Genomic DNA, 25,794 nt, shown 5'->3' on the forward strand with positions numbered 1-25,794 from the left:
TAATTTGATGTACAGAAGCCCCGGCCAGGAGGTGGAACCCGTATAGGTTTATATATTACAGTATTACAGAATTGAGTTGCCTTAGTACTGAAAATATTCGTTGTTTAACAGAACGTTTTTCCGTCTTGAAGCAGCCAATGAGAGCCAGTTCTTAGGAATTTGTTATAACGTTCCCCATTACTCAACTTATTATACGTAGTACAAACTAATTTTCTTAGATCCTCCCTTCTAGACATTGTGTCCAAGTCATATGTACTGGTTAACGAAATAAAGCAACTATTATCACGCGAAAAAACGTATTTAAAAATAAGCAATAAACTAAAATATTAGAATTAGGGCGCTTTATTATTATCTGGCTATGCGGGTGGATTTGGTGAAACGCATTGATACTTCTGGAATGTAGACATCAATTAATTTTATGCAGGCACTGCATTTTTTTCCTCCTGTTAAAAGCTTCCGCTTGTGGTTTGTGAACTCCTTTCCATTTTGCGTCATTATTCTTTTCTAATCCAATTAAGTACCGCACCCGTTTTCCGGCAATAAATAAACTTTTTGTGTATCAACGTGGGGAAAAATGGCTTAAAACTGAAAAAAAAGAGATCTATAATCTTTGACAGTAACTTCAAAAATAAAAGATGGAAAAAAGGGGGGGGGAGGTAAAATAAAATTTTAACAAATAAAGTAAATCTTGACTGAAACAGCGCAATTAAGTTACGTAAGGAAGATACAACAGGAAGGAAAGAGCGCTGACTTACAACTGAGGTTTTAATAATGATGTAGTGAGAGAGAAGGAAGGTGTCTAGTGCTGTAATATTAAATTAAAGAAGGTTATAATTCTAAGGGCCATACTAACGGAATGACAATTTGCGTTTCTAAGTAACCAGAGTGAATATATCTACGTACAAATATTCAGATGTGATCTACAAAGTTGTCGGTGACCCAACGGTTATTGGTTGTCACAGCCAGAAAAAAAGAAGAATCACGATGTCGACGGTGATCCCAAGGGCGTTGGCTTCCACAGAAATGAAAATTGAAAAGAAGGAAAAGGAAGAAGAAAACAAAAAAAAAGTAAATCTTCGCGGAAATTCGGCTTTCTAGACAGGTAAGAATTTGTGCAATGAAACACTTTTTCTGCATCGGCTCGGAAGCACCATTCGCTCTTCTCTTTGTTTTAACTCTTAAAACGACAACAAGTGCATTGCGACTTTACGGAATCGATTCCTGTCTCCAGTTTCGTGTACCGCGAGGACGGCACAGACAAGAGCATCTCACAGCCCACCAGACCCTGTTGCCAGCATCAAGAAGTCTTCCCGTACGTGACTAACAACCAATGAGAGAGAACCACCACCACTTTGCGAAACACGTTTATCGGTTGAAGATGCCCAGTAGGCTGTTCATCTTTAGATATAATCGGTATTAGAACTAATTAGCTCTCGGTCCTTAGTAAATCTAGCAAGAATCATGAAGTAGAAAGCAATGCACCGACCTGCATCTTTTCCGTCCTTGTTTATTTTGAATGAACAGAGAGGTAATTATTTGCGTATTTAAGGCGAAATGGTTATAAATAATAATGTTCAGATCATATTCCTGTGACCCTTATTTTCCCCTTGAACGTAATAAATTTCGCTTTTGTAGGCTGCTTGAGCAATTACTTGTTCAAATGTCTAAATATTTTTTTTTTTCGTTTCGCTCGTGTTTCCCCAGTTTATAAAGAGAACCAGCAGGTTAGCCTTTTCGTATTGTCAATAAACAATTTTGTTCCTAGAGTGCAGATCCCTCTGTCGTTTGAGCACGGCGCGCCATTAAAATTTACACCGCAACCGGTGAGTGTGCTCACCGAGTCTCGCAGTGCGCTGCGACAATTATAACATTTACAAGAAACACCTGAAAGAGTGATGGATGCCCGACCTGCCACGCAAGCCCTCGAGGGGCTCAGCCTTCTAATTATGCTAAAGGTGCACTCCAAAGAAGGCTGAGGTTGCCAGCAACAAACCAGTCAACATTTACCATACATGTTTAGACATCATCAGGTTTGCCTCTTTTTGAGGTACGGCGACACTGGTTTACACTGTAGATAAGAACTTTAGCCAGTGCAGCACCACAGCTAGCTTGGGGTTTTAACGTGCATCAAGCAGTTCTGAACACCGCACGACAATGCTCATCCATATCGGAACTGGCAAGGGGGGGGGGGGGGGGGGGGGGGGCAATTGAACCCAGGGTCCCTGGTTTCAGCAGCGCGTTCTGTCGCGCCACGTGCTCCGAGCTGCGTCGCCCCTTGCCCGCAACGATAGGGTGGAGGAGCTTGGTTGGAGCACCCACTGACAGCAGTAAGCAACTCCCACCCCTTTCGGATCTAGACCAGCACTTCCCAAACTTTGCGTCGCCGACGAAACCCGAACTATATATCTTATGGGTCACCTGCGGACCCCCGTTGATGAGAACCGTGTCTTGCATAAATCGGGGAACTTACGTCGCTGTAGAGCGCAGTAGGTTGAAGTCGTCAATCCGGCTCAATAGGTCACAGAGGAATGCAGAAATGGCAACACGTATTTGAGTGCTTTCTCCAATAAGGCCCGTAAAAAATGGTGCTTACAACTAGAAACCGGCAAGATTCTAGCTTTATTTGATGAGAACTCTATTAGCAGCAAAGATGTTAGGTCTATCGATTTCACCTCTCTTGAGTGACTTAGTTGTCACCGGTGGGAGCGATCCATAACTGAGTGCTGCGCTTTTTCACGTCATATATCTGAGGTTGCGCTCTTAAGGCCTTTCTCTAATAGTTGTCGCTGTGATATTCTACTTTGCGAATGGCTCCAGAAGCTGATTTTGTTAACTAAACTGGTACACCACATATGAACTTTATCGCAAGAGCAGTGTAATAACATATGATTAGAATTTTTTTTTTTTTTTTAATTTCATCCAGCTTACGGGCACTACAGTGCTTGTACAAGTATACACGCACATAACGCCACTCCACGATATATTTCTTCTCTCCTTCCCACAATTCGCCAACCTACTGTAACATCCCGAGCCCAACTAAAAGCTGGCGCAAATCCTGCGAAAATGAGGAGTGCGCTAACTTTCGGAGAGCGATAAAAAAAATAAAAAAAGGTTTAAGATGCTATTTCTGTATCGTGTGACCTGACAAAAATGTTTTCGCATTGAGGGACGATGGAGCATGCACAAGTGCCCTCCCCAGTCATTAATATTTGTTTATCTCCCGCCGCAGCTAACTAACCCCATTTCGGCCGAGGTCACCATTTTTGCAGGGTACTGCAATTAGTAGAAATAACCTATCTTTTTGTGTTTTTGAAAGAAAGTAAAAAGCAAATCTAGGATACGTGGGCTATCTTTCGCTATATTGCGGTAGTCAAGGGTATCGCAAAGTCGGCTATAATGTCTGCAACTGCACCCGCAGGGGCTATCATAGAATCCGACTTGATGGGACAGGTGCATTGCGTGAACACTCGACGTCTTCCCCTAGCAATCAACGCCTCGGCAAACATTCGTTTAGAGACTGGTGTCCAATCGCTGCGGAGACGGGAATAAATAGCCGAACTCTAACAATCTAGGGGTTTCGGCCCGTTCCCCGTGCTCTTCCAGCCCCAGCCCTTGGCTATGATCAACCTTGGCGGAGTATGCGCCAGATCACGTAGTCCCTCCTGTTTGCAAGTTAAAAGGGCTAACACTGCTCGTTTTTCCCTTCTCTCTGCGATTGCCATTTCGTGGAGAAAAAAAGAAAATTCGCAAAGGGCATAAAACAGTTATGGGTTCCTATTTACCGAACAAAGAAACTACGCATTGCTGAAAGCTCATTCTCCCCCGGAATGTAGTGGTAGCGGTTCTAACCAGATTCCTAAGTTTCAGGACTAACTGTTATGTCATTGAAAAGTAATGGGTAATTTCCTGAAACTTTTAATGGAAAAACAGGGCCCGTTTTCGGCTCTTTTCGGTAACTGCCGTCATTCAGCTCCATGTATTCGAGAGCTCCGTCGGCTGCCATTTTCTCAGAGAAAATTCGAAAAAAAAAATCATTTATAACTTTTGTGTAAGGTCACGGTTAGTTTCAAACTCTGGCACGTCGTGGGCACCGCCAGCGTTACATTTGGGCGTAGAATAGCGTTCGGTCATGCGTAGTTTACTTTTTCGGAGGAAAAAAAAAACCTTGTACGTTTTTGGGACACCCTGTATTTCGTGACTGATGAACACCAAGATTTCCTTCTGAGCGGTATACACTAAACTTTAGTACAGCTTAAAAAGGTGCGCCTTTAAAACTAAGCGCGATCCAGCCTCCTTCACAGGACTGACCCGAGGCTTCTTTTTTTTTTTTTATTTCATGTAAGAAATACTAAGGATGATTTTTCACCATCCAGGCACGACAACAAATGGACGCGACAAGGGTCACTTTCGAGATTGTATAGTGGTTGTTCAAAGTGGCATCGCGACAGAGGTTCTTTTTTTTTTCCATCTCGGCCACATTATCAACACATTCCGACCACGTTTCTGCGTGGAGCACGCCGTCCGAGAAAATAGCACCCTTGCGGATTCGCTTCAAACTTAGGACAAGGGCGTCCGAGAATGCTGCTACCGTGACCGAACTCCCTGCGGGTGTTGTCGAAAAAGCAAACAGTACGGGGTTTTCCATGATTCGACTACTTTTTTTTTCACTTGTTATTATCTCGGCTAGAGTTCGATCTTTATCTCGTTAGTACTGTTTTTTTTGTGGCTGGAGAGAGGTTTACACACTGACAACAAAAGCAATACGGTTTTTTTTTTGTTTTTTTTTTTTTTTTTAAAGTAAGACGTTTTTTTTTGTTTTTTTTTTATTTTTAAGTCCGGTCTTATGTCTGTCAAAATAAGTTTTTTACAAAGCGCGACACACACTCTCAGAATTATCTACCGGAATACTGCCCCGCTGTGCACTTGGAAGGCCTTCCAAGTGTTCATTTATACCCGTGCCACACGGGCAACTAGAATGTCATTTCCAACGAATGACATTCGTGTGATCAACGAATCGGCTCGCGATCTGTCGCGCGTGGAACGCCCCAACATCGGAGTGTCGCGCGCTGATTGGCCGATTGTTCAAATGTCATTCGTTGTAAATGACATTCGAGTTGCCCGTGTGGCACGGGTATTAGTCACTCAGTCAACACGATGACCGTTCTGTACCGGTCCAATGGCAGTGCTGCTTCTGCTTCAATAACAAGTATGGACACCATTTTGTTTTTGACAATTATTACTGGTGAAGTTGACCCCCAAAAAAACCCAATAATTGACCTTTCTCCAGTGAGCCTCTGCGCATGCGTACACCCTCCCGGCTTTCCCTCGCTTCCCGCTGTCGCCATTAGGGAGTTTTCGTAGATCGTTTTCGCCGTCCCGCAACGCCCTCCGCAACACGCTACGATACTTGGAACTCTACAGTCAAGGCTATCGCCGCGCAAGTGCAGTAGCAACTTCTTCGTTGCGGAGGGCTTAGCGGAGGTGGAAACGCGGTCTACGAAAACTGCTTATTTTCAAAGAGCAGTTTTGCGCGCAAAGCCAACACAGTCAGCACCCATCTTCGCATGCATTTTTGACATTTATTTATGAGCATCGGTAGTACGCAGCATAAAACGCGAAAAAACCGATACATCGGCAAAATATACCAATGTAATCTGACGGGTGGATGGAACTTGGACTGCCCTTCGCGTGTAGTTCGCAGACGACAGTTCAGACGGGGCTCGTTACTCGATAAACATATACTGGCGTCCCAAGAGCATAGTACTCACGCAGAAACTTGGGAGAGTGGACGCCGGAAATCTACGCACTCTGCACTTCGAGGGACCACTAAACAAAGAAGAAATATAACATAATGGAATTCGTCTCTTGAGTTCAATCGTTTTGGGTGAAGCGTTATATTTCGTAGAAGATAAAATCCTAGACACGTAAACAATGCTGAACGCGTTTGTAACTTTGAAATTTCGCAGTAATTTAACGCGTGATCTGCGTTGACCCTCCGTTGGGGAAAGAAACACGCCGCCCAACTTTCCGTTAGTTAGCATAGCTCTGTAACCGTCGAGGCTCCCAAAACCTTGGTGCTTGCATTCGCCGGAAAATTAATAGAAGCATGAATAAAACAGTTTTCCCATGTCGCTCTCTACGTCGCGCGACGTTTGCTTCCATTCACACGGACCTTGAATTCAAGTGGCTTCTTTGAAAGGAGCGAGGTTCGGCGACCAGCTGGCCAAAGCAACGCGAACAACTCATAGCTGCTTACCCCATCCCGTACAAACTTAGGAATGCACAATAGGGGGCGTACATGCAGGAACCACGGCTGTTTAAAGTCGCGCTTGCACGCGCTTTTGTCTGTGTGCATTCAGCCTAAACAAAAATCTCGACTCGGCGGAACGAAAACACGCCCATTGTTCTCGAAGCGTATAGAGCTGCTTCCGCTGCAAAATAGAGCTAGATACAGCTTCGGGTATTTTAAACCAGCGGCGCTCGACACTCTCGGCTTATACAAACGCACCGAGTGCGCTTTCATAAACCACCTACAACCCCCCCCCCCCCCCCCTTCCCTTCAGAAGAAAAAAAAAAGGAAAAGGAGAGACAGTTGCTGGCTTTATTTGTAATTAGGTGTTTTATGTGTCTTGTTTACAGCGTTTGCCAACGTCTGCCCCATCGAATTTTTTGAGTGACAGGTGTGATTGATTATCGTAATTGGAAACAACTTTCGCGAAACCAAAAACTCCTGTAAATGACAGCTTCCCTCGATTTTTATTTGTTCGAAGGCAATGCAGTTTGGCTCAAGGTTTATCTAGTTAGGCTATGACCCGGTAAACGTAATACTCCACTCTATCAAATATGCCCAAAATCAGTCTCTCCCCCATATATAACGTGTATCGTTTTTTGTTTCTATTTTTAAAGCTTGCTGTGTAGCAAATCAAAAATGTGCCTTTAGCGTCCAGGAAAACTCGGGGTAATGCCGCCCGGTGTGGTAAATCATTAGTAAATCATTTCGATAAATCCGACAACGGTGCCCTATGATGCTACGCTGCACGCGCAAAGTCCTTCGGGCTGTACGGAGTATTGCTATTGAAGATAGCGGAAAAGCTCATAAAACTCCGTATTGCCCTCCTGTGTTCCTCACTTGCCTCTTGATATTTGCACGTGTTCCGCGTAGTTGGCTTCCCTTCATCGTGTGAATGACTTACAGACAACAACGAGTCACTTGTTGAAGAGAAAGAGGCGAGGTTGTGTGTTTCTTAGTTGATTTGCGAAATGTAATATATATATATATATACTTATACGAAAAAAAAATACAAGAGCACATTTTTCTACTCGCATATTTGCTTCAGCAACGTGCGAGTGGTCTACAGTTGCGAATGATATTAAAATACGAGGCGATAATGTGGCTTACAAGGCCTGCCGCACTATCTATCAGAAGATAACTGAACCATTAAGTGGCTCCAGCGACCGTTTCGTTGTCACTCCACGCTTGACCAGTTGTCGCTCAATCAACGCTCATTTCGCCGAAGGTAATGGCCTTTCGTAACAAAATATGAAATTAATCGTGGCCAAAACCACTGATGCGGCAGAGTGGGCGATCACTTTTCGGGATGCTGATCATACGTTAGTAAGAGAGAAATGACAATAAGCAGCTTTTGTTTTATTTTACCGAGCGTACCTACTATCGGTGTTGACAAGGTTATGCTTTGCCAACCAAGTGTGGAGGAACTATACAGAAATCGATGAATCTGTTGTAAATGCTGTTCTTGTTCACAATAACCTCGATGATAAATCAGCCATCTTTTGTTCGATAAATCTTCGGAGCCACGCACTCGCCTGGACTTTTTTGTATCGTCCGCGACTGTAGTTACAATGCCGTTTTTTTTTTGTTTTTTTTTTTTTTGCCCGCGTATTTTATTTATTTTTTTACATATTAAAAAATTAATGGGAAATAATAAAGCTTACAATCCCCTAAGTACCCGAAACTTGAGTCGAAGCGCACTGAATATCACTACAACATGAAGGGCAGTAAAAATGTTCTAAATATACTTTAGGTGTGTTTTGTTTTTGCGTACTTGTGTGCATTTTGAACGTAGGGCGGGGTTTTGGAGTATTCCCCAGAAGTGCTAAGTTCAAAACCAGGCAACGGTAAGTAACGGGAAAATGTAAAGCAAAAACCACATTTCTACAACTATTTTCTACTCAAATAAAAAGCCCCACTAAAAGCTACACGAAAGAAATAATTGTATAATTACGTTTCCAGCATAAGCAATATTCAGTCAACCGTTTATATTGTAACGTCTGAATCGAAAAATGCGTATATAAAAAAAAAAAAAAAAAATGGCATTTTTAAAGTTTCGATGGCTTTTTTGAAATCATTCATTCGTTTAGATGTGGGGCGGAATTGACTGATTGAAAGTGTTTCTATTATTATAATCTGACAATGTTTTTTCCGATTAATCTGTTTTTTTGGGACGCATGTGCGCGGGAAACAAGATTATTTGAAAATGTTAGTTCGAGCGAATAATGTCACTACAGAATACTGATCGATTTACAGTTTTTCTAGAAGATAATGAAATATAAACAAAACCAATGGGCAGCTTATAATAAAAATATGAACAAAAATTTTAATCTTGCAATCTTTCTACGCTGATCGAATTATTTATTTTGTTTGCTGCCAATTATGGAGATCTAAAATTTAGCGTCTTACGATTTTCATAAATAGCTTTTTTTTTACCTTATTAAGCTTGGGCTTTTTTGTATTTCGTGCTCGGGTTCCTAACTATGTTAACAGATTCCAACTTCGATCGCACAAGGGATTATTACGCTTGAAATTTAACGCGATACTCCCCGTGATGCTTTTCTTGTGTTTGTGATGACGCATACGTAATTTAGGAAATGGTAATGAATAGCAGCTTTGAATGTACTACGAGCAGCGAAGATAGCTTGATATAGTTACACCAAGATATTTGTATGTGCGGCAATATTTGAATGATCAATGATATCAACTGCCGTAACTTTTTTTTTCATGTTCAAATCAACGGTTTTAGCGCGACTTGAGGTGGGTTTTTCGCAGGTTTGGTCAATTGTCGAATCATTAAAAATAGAAATTAAGTCTTATATTGCCAGCTAAGGTAGAGATTACCTTAAACAATATAAAATCACCCCCACAAAGTGACGTGTTGCAATGTTTGGTTGCATTTGTACTCGAGAACAGGTAACTTTGATTGAAATGTTCGGTTTCCCGAGGTGCTTAGGTTGTGTAGGTCGAGTTTTCGTCAAAAAAAGGCGATATTGAAGTCCGCTTTAGTCGAGTCAACGGTGAGATCAACTACTTTGCAGATATGAAGTGTTTCTGCCTTTGCTTACTCTTTTTTTTTTTTATTGAACTCCGCTACCCGATTTACGACCACAGTTGGTGCACTCGGTGGTGTCGTGGACATCAGCGTGTTCCGCGTGCTAAAATTGAAAAAAAAGAAACGGCTGCCGACTGTTTAGTCGAAGTGGTGCTGAAATGTTTGCTTATTTATCGAAGCTCTGAAGCAAAGGGCCCGAGCTCTTGTGATACGCCCATTGCGCTACTCTGGTGGCGCATTGCGACACACGAAATTGTGCTCCTTGGCGACGATAAGCCGATGGTATCCGGACAGATAGAGGGAAGCATGCAAACTATGCGGCCAAACGGCTAACTTGAATCACATAATATGAGAATGCGCTAGGATAGATCGTGAAGCAAATGCAAACAAAATGCTGGGGCAGATAGTTGACTTTGGGAGCTGGCAGACCACTCTGCTCAGCACCGACCCTGAAGTGCAAGAACAAGTCGTCCGTCTGGCCGAAGACGCCGCCGCGGTCCAAGGGATCCTGGCCGTCGTCTAAGGGGGAGATGGAAGGGGGCTTCTTAGTGGGTTCCTGACCGGCTTCTACTCCATCTCTGGGCGCAAATAAAGTTGATCTGACTGACTTGGCGACTCGAACAATAAGGAGTATTCACTGGGCGCCATATTTGTGGGTGCTGTATAGAGCGCACGCTCAGAACGAGCCCACATTAATAGGCTGCTTAGACCGGCAATCCTGATGGCGTGGAATGCACGTTGCAAAAGAACCGTGGAAGCTCGCCATCAGCACGCGCTCAGCAATCGCGGACACAACTATGGCCGCCAGTGAATACTTCGTATTAGCGACGTGCGCGATCGAAAGCGTCGCTGTGGTAGGCCCACCACGATTGGCCGAATTCTGACTATGACTTCAGCAAAGGATTTCTCGTCGACAGAAATAAGAGGAATGGAAGAACTTCAATTTCGACGGGGTTGGTAGTGCTGCTTTAAGAGCGAAATGATTTTAAGCTTCCACCATGCTCCTTACAAACACCATCGAACTTGTTGTTCGCAAAGTAATGACGTCACGAAAGGTAACCATATGAGGGCGCCGCTAAAACTTCTCACCGCTAATAAATGCCTGTTAAGATATGCAGCGAAGCGCCACAAGCCTAGCGCTGACCTCGTGCTAAGCTCGTGCTGACGGGAGCGTTCACCAGCTTTCTATCGCACCGTCAAAACTGTGGTTCATCGCAGACGATAAGTAGCTGACGGCACCTGAGCAGCGCTACATCAGCGCTTCGCTGCATGTGAGAACAGGCCTTAAAACTCACACCTGTCAAGTTCGGTTTAAAGGGCTAAATAAGCCTTCTCTTCCACGCTCACAAAAAAAATTGACCGCATCTCCACGTGGTGAATGATGTTGATTGGGGCGAAGCTCTGCTGGTGCTTGTCTGCGTAGGCGCTGAGCCGCATCATCTCGAGCCTTTCGTTCGTTTTCATCCATGTCAGGAAGAGAATGTGTGGTATGGAACGTGGTTATATACGCACTTGAGCATTGACCGCAGCGCCCTCTCGTTTATAAACGTTGAGCCAATGCATGCAAAGTTTAACGCGATTATATAGGCATTTTACCGCAGAGCCCTCTCCTGTATAGACGTACAGCGGCTACATGCAACGTTTCATCCATGACATCTCCAGCTCTTGAGTTACTACCACATCTCAGAGCCCGCTACTCGTCCCGCAGTCGTGGAGGTGATGGACTAGAGATCCATTGGGGTCTCCCCGCACAGGTTCGAATGATGTCAACTGCGCAAACATTTTTTAGGGGCGAAGCTCCTTAGGGGCTAGCCATGTCCGTATGTCCGTCCGCCGTCCGGCATGCCCCTGCTCGTGAGTTCAGCAGCGAGAGCAAAAAAAAGAAAAAAAAAAGTGAAAAATAAAAAAAAAAAAAAAAAAAATAGGGCGCTCTGAGATGCCATCCCATCTGTCTTCCTAAAAAAAGAAAAAGAAGAAAACCACACATTCTTCTACTGGCATGAATGGAAACGGCACCATCATCACTACCTATGACCAAAATCAGTATCAAGAAAAAGAAGAAAAAAAAAAGAGTAGGGGGCTCTCAGTTGCCATCCCATCTGTCTTCTTAAAAAATAACAAGAAGAAAACCACATATTCTCCTACTGACATGAATGAAAACGGCACCATCAGCACTACCTATGACCAAAATCAGTATCATCAGCACCACCCGAGCTTCGCCCCAATCAACATCATTCCCCACGTGGAGATGCGGTAATTTTTTCATGATTTATTTTTTTATTTTTCGCAGTACACGAGCACGTGAGCACGTGAGCTCACGAGCACGAGGACGATCACCAGCAAGATCGATGTGAGCACGGACGCTGGACGGACAAGGCTAGACCCTAAGGAGCTTCGCCCCTAAAAATAATGATGAAATAAACTTATGAATCGAGATTTAGAAGTTCCTTTCGTGACTCGTCATGGTCCAGGGTGGGCATACGACAACATTCATTTTTAGACAGATGAAATATTGTAAGAAGAGTTTTTTTACTTGCATCAATAAAAGGTTGGAACCGTTCCCTTGCATGGATAATAAGTGGTCAAAAGAACTAGAATGTGAGCCTCACAGTTGCATGGTCTAACAAATCTGATGCGTGCAGAAAAAAAAAATATTCATGTTACGTTTGCTTTAGAAGATATCTTCTAGCTGACGTGAACTTTGTGAATGTTTTTTTTTTTTTTTTTAATAAATATTTGTTGCTCTTTATCCCTTACCTTCCTTGAGGTCGAAATTACAATACAGTGATTAAACTTCTACAGCGTTTGTGTGTTACTATTTATCCATATGAAATGTGACGGCCATTCAAAGCTTTCTTTTTCCTCACTTTATTGTTTGTTGATATTTTCTTTCGTTGTTGTTGCGTTTGTCAAGAAATATTTATATAAACATTATTTTTTGCACCGCTGTGCATCTGCGGGGGGAAGGGTGGGAGGCTGGGGACCAGTTAAGCTGCTTGTGCAACTTTGTTCCATAGCTCCCGCCGTATCTACAAGTATATGTATATACCGGGTGTTTTTGCGAGGACTTACAAACGCCTCTAAAGTAGGGTGTTCGAAAAAAACATGAACGTTTCGGAAACAAACTGCTAACAATGGCGGACGATTGCAAAGGACATTGCAATTGGCACTATAATTTATTTTTTAATTGGGAAAATAAACCGGATGGTTCCAATAAGAAATGTTTCGAGCGTCATCAAAAACCCCCCTCATCGAATAATTTTGAACCAACTAGAAGGACTGGGGACGTGCAAAGGGGCGCTAAATGTACCCTTCGTGCAGCAAGCACACGGGCGGTGATGCGAAACCTCAAGGGATAGGAACGTCATCCGCGTTTCTTCGTCGCCGGCCTTGCGCCTGCTGCGTATACAGTGCATCACCGCACTTCCCATGTGCAGCAGCAGTCAGTCGGCTGAAAATTACACTGATATAGGAATCTTCGATAATGCTCCGCAAGTTTCTAACTGAAACCATGTGATTATTTTCACTCATTAAGAGGCTAATTATTTCATTTTAGGTGATTATTTAGAGTATTAGTATGTTTTGTTTTGGAATCCTTTGGATCCGCCGAGACGCAGTTTGCACCCGAAAAAATTTCTTTTTTCTCAACCACACGATTTTCAGCAACATTTGCAAATTTTTGAAAAGCACCCGGAATATATTGTGAATAAAGTTATTATCATTATTATCACTATTACTATTATTATTGTTATCTGCGCGATGAAACACCTTTATCAAAGAATAACAGTGCATTGGAAGTTCTACACATGAACAGCTTATATCACCGTCGAGAAAAGGCAGATCTGGTTTTCCTTTTCAAACTCCTTCATGGCATGGCCGACTGTTCAGAACTGCGCCCACAGATAGCTTTACGAGTTCCTCGGACAGCGACCCGTTTGACAACCTCTTTTTATTCTCCTCCGACGTTAAATATCCTGGACCCCATGTTTCGCATGTGTCGGGCATATAATGGCATTGCAAGTGATCTTGATGTTTTTTGTGTGCCTGAATTCGTCAGTCTCTCAGAGTCTTGTATGAGTCTCGCTGAACGTGCCGTGATTGTGATGTTATTTAAATTATTTTAATAAGGTATATTCGTTTTTGTGGCAGCCTTCTACTCTGCGTTCGGACACTCTGTTCCGGTATTTTCTTGTTATGTATATCGTATTGTCGTATCAGCATTCGTTATATGTATCATATCTTTTACTCATTGTGTCGAGATTTTTATGTTTTTTTTTTTTTTTTTCATTTTTTGTAGTGTGTAAGTTTCGGCGTGCCAGTACAAAAACCGCATGGTCGTTCCTGAACACCTAATAAAAATTACTCTTGATTATTGATTATTATTAATATTATTATTATTATATTAAGAAATAGGTTCGAGCATTAGCTAAAGCCTCTCGCCCTCTTCCTACGAAAGCAACTTTCCTCTATTGATGTTCCCCACCCCTTCCGCGTTAAGGGCTCCCTTGAAGTGATTGATTTGATCCGACCTTTGCACTCCAATCAGGACCACAACATGTGCTCGCTGGATGTCGAGGACATGTATTACAATCTCGACCTCAAAATTCTTCTGAGCTCTGTGTCCGAGGCAATCGACCCGCATGGAATGACGAGGTTCCAAAACGCGTCCGGAATCCCGGTCGGAGGCTTCCTCGATCTCCTCCGGCTCTACCTGAGCTCCACTCTGGTTGAGCACGAGGGAAGAGTCTTCATTCAGAGATCGGGCGTGTGCGTCAGTTCCTGCCTCGCGCCGATCCTCAGTGAGATTTATCTCTTCTTTGTGGATAGCGCGGTGCAGGAGCATCTTACTCGCTCGAGTAACAAATGTAAGATCTTCCGGTACGTTGACGACTACCTCGTTCTTCATCCTGTATCCAACTCAGATGCCCTATCCTTCAGGCGTTCAATACTAACGCCAACGGCCTCACCTTCAAAAGGGAAGACCCTACTCAGGAGGGCCTACGATTTCTCGATCTTCGACTAACCCCCTCGCCTCGCGGTCTATGCTGGTATTTGCAACAGCACTCCCAGAAACCTTCCCTCCTCTTTTCTTTCCATCATTCAAAAACCGTTAAGTCTGGAATTGTTCAGTCTCTCCTTTCCTCCTCTTGCAAAAAGTCCTGCGATCACAAGATCAGAGAAAGCCTGTCGCTGCAGGCAACCAGGCTCCGGAAGGCGGGTTACCCGGTGGACCCCCTAGATAACATCAGCAAGAAGCTCACCCTGCAGTCTAGGAGCCGCCCAAAGGAGGCCCCCCGCCGGGACTCGGTCTGTACGCTTTGCGTGCATTCCTTACTCCACAACACGGCACACCGACTGCGCGCACTTGCACATCGATTCGGTACCAGGGTTGTCTTCACATGTAAATTTAAATTGGGAGGCACGTACAAGCGAGTCGCCAACCCAGAACCCCCACCCACATGCACAAAAAACACGCGCAGTGCTTCCGGCCCTGCACAAGGGAGAAGGTGTATAGTATCCCTCTTCTTGTGTGCGGAGCCGAGTGCATCGGTCAGACGGGGCGCCGCGTGAATGACCGTCTCCAGGAGGGCTTGGAGCCAACACATCCATCGTGCCATTACATCCATCGAGCAATTACGTCCAATTTCGTGCCGTTAGATCCATCGTGCCCGTACAACCATAGCGCCAGCACATCCATCGTGCCATTACATCCATTTTCGGCCAGCTCATCCAATGTGCCATTACATCCATCAGGCCGTTACATCCAACGCGCCATTATATCGACCGCGCCATCAGATCCATCGAGCAAATTCGTCCAAAAGCGTGTCATTACATCCATTGTGCCCTTACATCCATCGTGTCATCACATCCATCGAGCAGTTTCTTCCAAAAACATGCTATCACATCCATCAATCACGCAGTTTTATTTCTTCATTTAACTATGCTGTATAATAGTTCCCATTATGTTGAAGAGCTATACGCTAAATTGAATGTACAAAAGTGAGTAAAAGGACCCATTGTGCGTCATGCATTTTCTGCGGTCCTCGGCGTCTCCGAAGTCGAACACGCATCGTCGTCTCGTTGTTTCCATAATGATTAAACTTTAGTTACTGCCTTTTTCACCCTCACAATTAACTAAATATATTTTTTTTTGTAAAATTAGGACGGTACAAACAATCACACCTTTTATTTACTTTGAAAAAAAAAAAGGAATCTGAATGTGTTACAGAATTTAATTGTGATATACTAACGTTCTGGAGCTTATGATTTGTTTCTTGTGGCTCCCGCGAGCCCACGCGGAGAGCAAGTCGTCTGCTTCTGTTGCAGGGGTTGCGTTGACGTCAGAAGGACGCCGAGCTCTGATTGGCTTTAATGGAGAGGACAGTGGTTGGACCTCAAAGCAAGCTGCCTCGAGGTCTACCCACTATCCTTCAATGGGAACCAAATAGAGCTCGGCGTATTTCTGACGTCACCACAACCCCTGCAACAGAAGCATACAAACTTGCGCTCCGCATAAGAATGCGACAACGCAAAAAACCCAGTGGCGGCCATCTTGGCTTCTATGGATGCGCTAGCACGATGGATGCATTGGCACGCTAGGCGTCGTAACAGATAGGATGAGCAATTACATCCATCGAGCAGCTACATCCACACACATGTTAACACATCAAACGAGCTAGTATATCCACCGTGCCATTACATCCATCGATGAATGTAATGGCTCGGTGGATGTACTGGCTCGATGGATCTGTCAACACGTAATCCTCCAGGAGCACGCCAAGGAGATCTCGTCTCCTTCTCCCGGCTCCTTTCATCCAGTCGTGGCTCACGCCAAAAACTGCCCCTCGTGCACTCCCGAGTCCTTGAAAACCAAAACTCTCGGCGGGCACAAATCTCGATTCGGCAGGAAAATCCTGGAGTCCCTACATATCAAATCTTCAGTCTCAAATCTGTCCAGTCCATCCCTTTCTCTTTCCGATCGAGAGATTCGCTTCCTGCGGGGCGAGAGGGTTCCTTCAAAGACATAAAAAAAGTCAAAATTCCCGTATCTTCTGCTCCTTCTCTTCTCCGAGCATTCTCCCCCCCCCCCCCCCCCTTCCCTTCCTTCGCCAAGAGGGCACCGCCGGCGCAACTTCTCTTCTCCGCACCCTTCCCCCCTCCTCCCTCCTTTCCCCAAGAGGGCACCGTCGCCTCTCGGGCCTGCGTTTGACGGCGACGTGTCGATTGACACACAGCAGACTTCACCTTACGCCGTACACGCGTAGCTGCGAGCAGGGCCACATGGCTCACGCTTCCCTCACCCACCGCCCTCCCTCTCAACCTCCCCGACACCCCCGTCGAGCTTCAGGAGGCGATGCCGAGCCAGTAAACGTTTTGTTGAAAGTCGAAAGCCTGTCTTGTCTGTTTGTCTTCAATGTCCCTCTTTCCTTTTCGTAAATTAGAACCCCACCCCCCCCTCCCCCAACACGCTCAACCATCTATAAAAAAAGGATTGCTATATTCCTTTTTTTTTATCTAGGTATATACCTCATTGGGGCTACAGCAGAAGTGAGCAATACCCAGATATACCGACAATACACAACAAACTATAAACAATCGCAACCAGATCAAATTAGATAAAAATAACCCTCCCCCCCTTCCCCTTACACACAAACACACAAACCACCACACACAGACACAGACACATAAAGAAAAGAAAACATATACACAACAGACGGGCCCCGAAAAGAAATAACCGTGATTGGTGTTCCGAGGTCATGGCGAGGCGGCATATGGGCACGAGCTCCTGAGTACGTGCGTCTCGAGACCTTCTGCGAGACGAAACCCATGACGGCGAGGAAGAACGAGGCGGACCCGTCCAAACACAAGACGGACCACTCCGGTCGTGACGTAAACAATCAGTACTGATCATAATCGGCGCCCCTCTTTCTTTTTGTTTCTCGCCTACGGGTATCTTCGATTGAGGCCACTTACAGGGGTAAGTACGTCGGTTATAGTCACTCCAGTTATTGTCTCGGTCGCTGAGGCACACGTCCCTCGCTATTGGTGATGTCTCCCAAATGGTAGACGAACGTCTCCACTTCATTATTCCGGATTTTGTGACGTGACAGACATGATATTTCTAGAGAGTTTGTGATCCTTCCCATGCGTGAAATAAATACTGCCGTTGTATTTCAATCTCTTGCTCATTCCGTCATAATACATGCAGAATTGCGTTTTACAAGGAACGCAGATAACATATACACCAGTTTCAGCCTTCCAGACACGCGATGCTGTGTCAGGGGTCGCCACGTCCTCGTTTTGAACCGTTCACTTGTTTTCAAAGCTTTCGCGGCTGGCGAAGTCTTCTCGAAGCATCTCCGAGTTCACTTTGTTCCTGCTTTTCTTTTTTAAGGTGAAAGCCCTATATGTCCCATTACGCGAAAAGGCGTCGTCGGTGTTGTGCCCGGAAGATGGAGATGAAAACACGTCATCAAGCACGTGCCGTTCAAGATAAAGCGGACGCGCATTAGAAATAAAACGCAAAGAAAAGCACAGCAACGCCAATGCTTAGAAACGGAAGCCGTGAAGCCGGCGGGGGCGCCGATGCCCCAAGGTCAATGCGGACGCGCCTCAGAAATAAAACAAAAAGACCACGGCAACGCAGATGCTTCGTCACAGAAGCCGTGAAACTGGCGATGCGCCGCGCCTGCGCAATGGGGGTGCGTGATATCACTGCCGAGCGCCGTCTGCAAAGGGTGCGCTTCGGACTTTATCTGTGCTCGTTGTGTGCTTCCTGTGGTAGACTGTAATGCGACCACGCGGGACTACAATGCTTTCGCATTCCTACACGTAAGCAGTCTTAAGTGTCCTCCTGTGTAATTTTCATCGCAGTTGCATCGTGCGACCGGCGAAGAGCGCGGCGTAGGTGTTTGGCAGCCGGCCAACACCGTTGGACCGTAACACGTGCTTCACCGTTTAAGGAGAAACGAGAGTTACGTTCGGTAGACGTTTTGCATTAAAAGAATTCAGCCTTGTTACCTGCAGTTGAAAAAAAAAATGTATGTGGTTTCAGTTGCAATATTGGGGTGACGCGCAGTTTCAATATTCCTGATAAGCGAATGATAAAAGCACGGCATTACACCTGGTTATAGTATGACTCGCGCTCATCACGCACAAAAGAATTCTGAATTAGCGATGGTAAACGTGCTCTTCTGCACCGTTACATGCTGATTTCTGCGATATCATCGAGCGAAATGCCTGTCTGCAGGGAGATGCGAAGGGTGGCCTCTTAGTCGTCTCCGTCAGAGAACTGGCAAAGATTAAACACTCTTCCTAGTACCAATACGTTTTATACTCTTCTTCAGTATACGACAAATGTTCAAAGCTAGTGCCCTATGGAGCCAATCAGAGCGCCGGAACGAGGCATATGACGATGTAGGATTGGCGAGCCAGGCTCCCGTGGGGAGTTGTAACATGCTTCGCTCTGTTCCTGTGATTGGCACACAGTGGCTTAGCGTTCGCTCTTCCAGTCGTGCCTCATTAATATACTGGGTGATTCAAGGAGACGGCAGGCTCTTCAAATCGACCGGAAAATTCGGTTTCTTAACCTATCGCGCTTCGACTTTGTGCAGCGTTGCCCACAGATGGTGCATTTTTTTTTTTTTTTTTGTAAAATTTGCAACAAGCGAACTTACCTGAAGAAAAAGTAAAGAAAGAAAAAGGCTTAGCTCCTATGGAAACGCAGCGACGCCACCGGTCTGCAAACAACACGGCGCCGTTTCGCACGGGAGACAAGAGATGGCGCAAGCGGTCGCCACGCCAACTGCCGCCAACGGAAGAGCAGACGACGCCGAGAGCCGGCGTATTTAGCAGACAAGGAACTGCAGTTCCTCGTTGTTACCGCGCCTGTTTTTGTTTCTGCGACTGTCGCCGCATGCGGAACGCGCTCTGCTTTTGAGTCGGAAAGATTGTCTGCTAAAGACGCTGGCTCTCGGCGCTGTATGCTCGTTCGATGGCGGCGTTCGTTGCGCCATCTCTTGTCTCCCGTGCGACACGGCGCGTGTTGTTTGAAGACCGGTGGCGTCGCTGCGTTTCCATAGGAGCTAAGCCTTTTTCTTTCTTTACTTTTTCCTCGGGTAAGTTCGCTCTTTGCAAATTTTACAAAAAAAAAAAATACACCATCTGTGGGTAACGCTGCACAAAGTCGCAGCGCGATAGGTTAGGAAACCGAATTTGCCGGTCGATTTAAAGAGCCTGCCGTCTCCATGAATCACCCGGTAGGTACAGAGGGCGACACTGTTAGCGCGAACAAGCGATCGCCGGTTTTTGCAGTTTTTCTCTTTGAAACCAAGGGATGTCATCCAAGTTATTATTGCTACCGAAAGAGTTCATTTAGTTCTTTAATTTAAGTGATAAAATTTCGTGCTCGCTAATACTATTTCAAAGTAAAACGCGAAAATGCGCCGATGTCGTGTTCGCGCTAACAGTGTCGCGATGTTTACCTCCTCCGCCCCCCCCCCCCCCCCAAAAAAAAAAAAAAAAGAAATATCATTCATAATGTGAGACGTCGTTAATAATGAGACAAAAATTACATGCATTTACCCAGTTCGTTCCCGAGAAATATGACAATCTACGTAGAGAAAATGCGGGAGTGGAAATTATTAGAACACGCGGAGACGCCAGGGTGCGAGCTCTGGTTAAATGATTAGGGGGTAGACACGAAGCCAGCTGCCTTTGTCTCTACTCAATCTTTGAATGTGTTCGAAAGCCAACGCCAAACGCCGGACGCCAGATGCCGGCGTTCGACGTTCGAACCCGTTCGGAGTGTGAGTAGAGACAAGGGCAGCTATACTTCGTTTCAGCTTCCGTCTGAGCGCAGCCAACGGCTGAGGGATGGTTCGCAACTTCGAGAAGAGCACTCCTACGCACCACAAAGTAGTCCGCAAAAGTATTTTTTTTTTAAGTAACTGTTTTGTGCTTAAACATATCACAATATTCCAGATGTGTACTGCTGAGAATGATTTTTAACTAAAGGAATGAGATATCTGAAGTTTGTTTTTATTAATATATGTAAATGGACGTGTTTTGGTGAAAACACGTACATCCGCTGGCAACACGGTTGCAGCGCTCGGTTTTTCTTTGTGAATTCGTTCCCGTAATGGACAAATGATGTGCTTCGTTGCTTTCCTCACTGAGTCGCTTCAAAACGTCCTTTCGCTTCACGACCTCTCGCGCGTCAGGCGCGAGAGGTCGTGAAGAATGGCTACTTTCAAAATCGGCAGGAGACTCCGGTCGTATCGTACCGCGAATGCGTTGTAAACAAGAAAAGCGTCCGGGCCACTACAATTCACTGATACGCGGCGAAATCAGGGCACTCCTTCACCTGCCTATCACATTGAACGCCGAGAAGGTGGTGGAGAGTACTGCGCCTGGAGCCCTGGTATATCCAGACAATACAAGGAAATATCATCGGCCGGGTAATCGGGCACCATGCAATGTGTACTTACATCTCGAAACTATGCCGAAATGCCAGACAGGTGGAAAATTCGGACACAGACGTCAGCGGCCAGCCTACGCATTGACATCTCCTGTTACTAAACTTCAGGATGTGAAAGGGCACTTTTTAAACCGTTGCAGGCGATACCATTGAAACACTTGTAGCAGACGAAATACTCGGCGAGCGCGGGCGGCACGGACGACCAGCGGCGCAGCGGTGTGATACAAAAGTGCAGGCGAGATCGCGTGACCTATTGCCGGCGTGTGATTGGCTCCGGCCACACGTAGTTTCGGCTGCACTCGGACGGAAGCTGAAAGAAAGTATAACTTTACATCCACCCACTAATCATTCCAACCAGAGATCAGCGTTCCGACGCCACCGCCGCGCACGCATCATCTCCTCACTTTCAGCCTTTTCCCGCATAGCTGGCTATCCCTACTAACGGTGTCCATATTTACGAGACGTGAATTACCACCTCATAATAAGGCGGAGTTTAGTCACGATTACGGAAAAGTAGTGAGTTTTTTTTTCTCTTAAGTTTACGTGTTTCTAAACAACTACCGCGGTACATGCCCTTAGAAATTAAAATGACAAATCTCCGGGCTGGACAATGACACTCGGAGTGATATCACCTTTTGTTTTTGGGGGCAGTAGCGCGTAGCAATAACAAGCTGCTATACTCTCTCGGCTAAACAGAATACGGAAGAAATTCCGCTCCGCAAGCAGGAAGGTGGGGCACCGCTTTTTGGACTATTCCGTCAAGGGAGCTCTCCCCGAGGAAGGCCGGTGGGAGGGCGCCGACGACGCTTTCCGAGTTTGCTTGAAAGACCCGAGAGATTTCGGGGAGGGGCCCGCAAGGTCGCACCGATCAGACCCTTAAAGAACGCCACCATGCCTCTCTCTAGATCGTTCGGGCTCATTGAGCGAACCCCGGAAAGTCGTTTGCTCAACTCGAAAATAGACAGGCTCACGAATACAATGGCCCGCTGGATGTTTCCACGGCATGATGCGACGCGAGACCCGGCTTTCCGTGGCAAGTTCCTGCATTTAGCCTTAGAAATCGAATCATATTTTTATATGGGTGCAACTTCAAACGAAAAACTAAGATATTAAAAAACGAAAGTTGCAGTGACCTTTATTTCCGAAGTAAGAAAATGAGTGAAATACAGTATTTAAGCAGCGCTAGCGTAAATTAGTTTAAAATACATTTGACAGACGTTTCGAGGAGTGACAAAAAAACTACATGTTTATCAATTTCCTCGCTAAATTGAGCGAAGGAACTGACGGTGCGTAGGTCATGCCCAGTGTTGTGGGGAATACCGAAGAAAAGTAACGAAATACGTTACTCACTACTTGCAAATAAAAGGAAAGCGTTACCGTTGCCGATAAAAAGTAACGTGCGTTACTTTAGCGTTACTTTTTTGTATTTATGAATTAACGTGTCTTACTCTTTTGACGTTACAAATATATATAAGCTCCATATTTAGAGTCGTATTATGTAAGCCCAGAAACTGAATTTAATTACCTTATTCTTTTACAGTGTACTTATTCAAAAAAAAGTCTTGGGATGAATATGTAACGTGTAACGTAACTACATAACACGTTATTCGAAATCAATAACGTAAGTACGTTACCCGTCACAGTTTAAAAAAGTACCGATTAGGGAGTTTTAGGGAACCGTTCTTGCACATCCCATACAGTGCGATGGGCCGTCCGGTACGAAGTGCGCTTGTGGGAGACTTCTGCAGTAGCGCATGCGCAGTTCGTAGCGGAGGGCATGGCGTACCACATCGGATGTGCAACAACCGTTCCCTAAAACTCTGTAGTATGTTACAACGTTACCGGAAAAAGAAAGCGTTAGCGGTAACGCCGTTACCTGTGACGCGTTACCGCCAGCACTGGTCATGTGACATCCACTTTCGCGCCATTTGTTCTAGACGGAATTGGTCTATACATGTCATGTGACGCTGGGACACGTGATGTTAATTTTTCCGCTAGTTTTAGCGAGGAAACTGAATTGGTACATAGGTTTCATGACGTCAGATGACGTGATATCGATCTTTGCCCTTATATTTTGGGCGGAAACTTAATGGGTGCGTAGGTCACATGACGTGAGGATCATCACTAAAAGCAGCGTGGAGTCTAAATTGTGGTATACAGTGTATTAAGAAGCCTCTGAGTGGCAGCCGACGTTTTGATAAGAAACGTAAGACTTCTCTTTCCTTAGCTTATGTGCTCCCTCTGAGACTCCTAAGCGTTCCATTTAGGGTTATTTCTACTGCGATAACTGGGCCTCGGAATGCACTGTCATGTCACGAGGCCTGCAGCGAGCTGGTAGCAAATACTATAGTATATATATGCAACTGTGACTCTAATAGAGTTTTGTTTTTAGTATGGCGTCCAGTGTGCGACTTATCACACCTACCAGCATCGATAACGTTCGTGGATTGTAATCTCGTAGAGCTAGAATTTAAAATGTTTACAGCGTCTGTGAAATTGAAATTATTTCATTTCTTCGAGTAACGAAACACACTTAGAGGGTCTGTGAATCGGGAGCCGATGGACGGTAATCGGATGAGCCTTCTCTCCCGTACAGTATTACCTACTTGTAGGCGCCACAGGCTCCTTCCTGTCGCGCGTCATGGTCCGACGCGGCTGTCGGCTGCAACGTTTTCTAATTTTTGTTTTCTTCTATTTTTAAGTTTTTACGACTTCGTCGTGTTAAACTTCCGGCAAGCCCGTCTAAGTTGATGGGTCTAGAGTGGAGATAATGCTCTTGTTCATTTTGAATACACTGCGAGACTGCCGGGTCGAGACAAAACAAATTTGTAGTTGGAGTGGAAAACGAATGTGAATTTCGCAAATGCAATTTTTTTAAGAAATAAAGTAGTGCAAATAATCAAACCCTGATTCCTGCCTTATGTTTTGTGAACCGCCTCTTCTGAGCTCTAGTTAGCCAAGAGAAAAAAATTTCACGTTTCTTTAAAAGGGGCTCACGAGTGAAGGTCTTGTCGTAGGAATTTAGAGGCGGTGTTGTGTTTGTCCCCCTTTTTTCGTTCGTTGTCTCGAGGTTTTTTCTCACTAGGATACGTTACTCGTTACTTGCAAATAAAAGGAACCAATTACCGACCTACGTTACCTCAATATAAAAGCAACGCGTTACCGCTACTGTTAAAAAGTCACGCACGTTACGTTTTGTATTTATGGATTAGCATATTTTACTCAGTTGAAATTACAGGTATGCATCAGCGCCATATTTCAAGACATAATATGTACACCCAGAAAATGAACGTAGTTACCTTATTTCTTCAGTTCTACCGAAAGAAAACATATATTCGCGGTTCCTTAAAAAGGGCTCACCAGTGAGGCTCATGTCGAAGGACTCTGCGCCGATCTTCCTCAAGTCCTCGACCGTCCTCCAGGTAAGCGTGAGCAGCCTGTTCTGCGAAAGGTCCACGGTCACCAGATTGGGCGTCCCGACGAACATATTGGCAGGCAAGACGCGCAGCCGGTTGTGAGACAGGTACAGAACCGTCAGGTGCGCGAGTCCGTCAAAGGCTACCGGATCCACTTCGGAGATCTCGTTGTACTTGAGGTCGAGTTCGGTCAGGAGGGCCATGGCGCCGAAGACCCGGGCGTCCAACCGCCGCAGCTTGTTCCTGAACATGTCCAGACGCTTCACCTGGGAGAGGCCCTCGAATGTGCGCTCGGTCAGGTTGGCAATCGCGTTGTCGCTCAGGTCGAGCTCTTTCAGCTTCGAGAGCCCCGCGAAGGCGAGGTCCTCGATGACCTCGATGTGGTTCCGCTCAAGGAACAGATGGGTCAGCAGGGGAAGGTGGGGGAAGGAACGCGTCGTTAAACGCTCGAGTTTGTTGTCTCCCAGTTCGAGTTTCTTCAGCCGTGGTAAGTGGGCGATAGAATCCTTCTGGAGCTCCGTGATCCCGTTGGAATCGAGAGAAAGGGCGGCGAGCTTGGAGAGGTTGTAGAAAGAGTGACTCTTCAGAGAGCCCAGCTCGGCCTGTGAGAATTTGAGGCGCTGGAGGAGTGGTTTCCGACGCAGGAACACACTGGGCACGAAGTCCAACTTGTACTTCTCTCCGAACGCGGTGAAGGTGACCGCCACGACTGTCGGTAGCCTTTCAAGCGACTTGAAGACGGCATGGTCGGCCGACAACGTCCTGACCACGAAACACGTCACTTCCGTGCCGCCCTCCATGCCGGGGTCCCGCAATCCGTCGCAGCGACAGGACATTGGCTGGTCTGCGGGCTCGCATACACTGGGGGTCAGCTCTTCTGTGGATTCCGTCAACGTATGCGTCTGCGTGAGCAGACCCAGAAGTGCCAGTGCTGGAAACCTGTAAAAGCGAACCGGGGTTGCGCCGTCTCAGCATTTGCGGGGAATTTGCGTAACAAACTGGGGAATTTGTATCATAAGTACACACGTTCAAAATATCCCTACTCTCTTCGACACTCTTAGATCATCCTGAGTGCAAACTGACCCACGATGCGTCCCAAACACCAGTCATCAATGTTTATTTTTAAACATTTTAGGCAGTGGTAACGGCGGGCGCGCCATGGCACTTCTGTGGTCATTCAGGTGGCAGTTACGAAAGAACCTTCTCTCATTTTTCCACCGAGGCCAGCCACTGGAGTGTAATGCGGATAGCCGTTCTTAATAGTTGAGACGGTTAGAGATAGATTTGTACCTCGCGCGCATCGCAGTACGATATGCACGCCGAGGCCTCTGAGAGGGTTCGTCCCTCGACGTCACGTGGCAAGTTAACGGCTCCGATTTATGGAGGAACTCTGCAAATGTCGAGCAATAAAGAAGAGGATTATGAAATACAGGTGCAATCGAATGCAGAGTTGATGGGGCTGGCTTGGGATTAAAATTCGTTTTTAGAGGTGCGCTCGCACCCTGCATCTATTTCACCAAATCATGGTGCGGGTTGCAAAGAAACCATGTTTTAG

The 25,794-nt window shown here is 45.6% G+C and overlaps 1 protein-coding gene across 1 annotated transcript in view; it reads right to left on the minus strand.

Annotated features, from left to right (window-relative positions):
* The window catches only part of LOC121835611 (connectin-like), an 85,395-nt gene that overhangs the window by 12,355 nt on the left and 47,246 nt on the right, over positions 1-25,794 (minus strand). Inside the window, exon 2 of the mRNA XM_042290044.1 lies at positions 24,184-25,178. Coding sequence (XP_042145978.1) covers positions 24,184-25,178 — 995 coding nt within the window. The remainder of the gene's footprint in view (positions 1-24,183; positions 25,179-25,794) is intronic.

Source organism: Ixodes scapularis, unplaced genomic scaffold (genome assembly GCF_016920785.2).
Source record: "Ixodes scapularis isolate PalLabHiFi unplaced genomic scaffold, ASM1692078v2 PGA_scaffold15__6_contigs__length_5221840, whole genome shotgun sequence".
In the NCBI taxonomy this organism is placed as follows: domain Eukaryota; kingdom Metazoa; phylum Arthropoda; class Arachnida; order Ixodida; family Ixodidae; genus Ixodes; species Ixodes scapularis.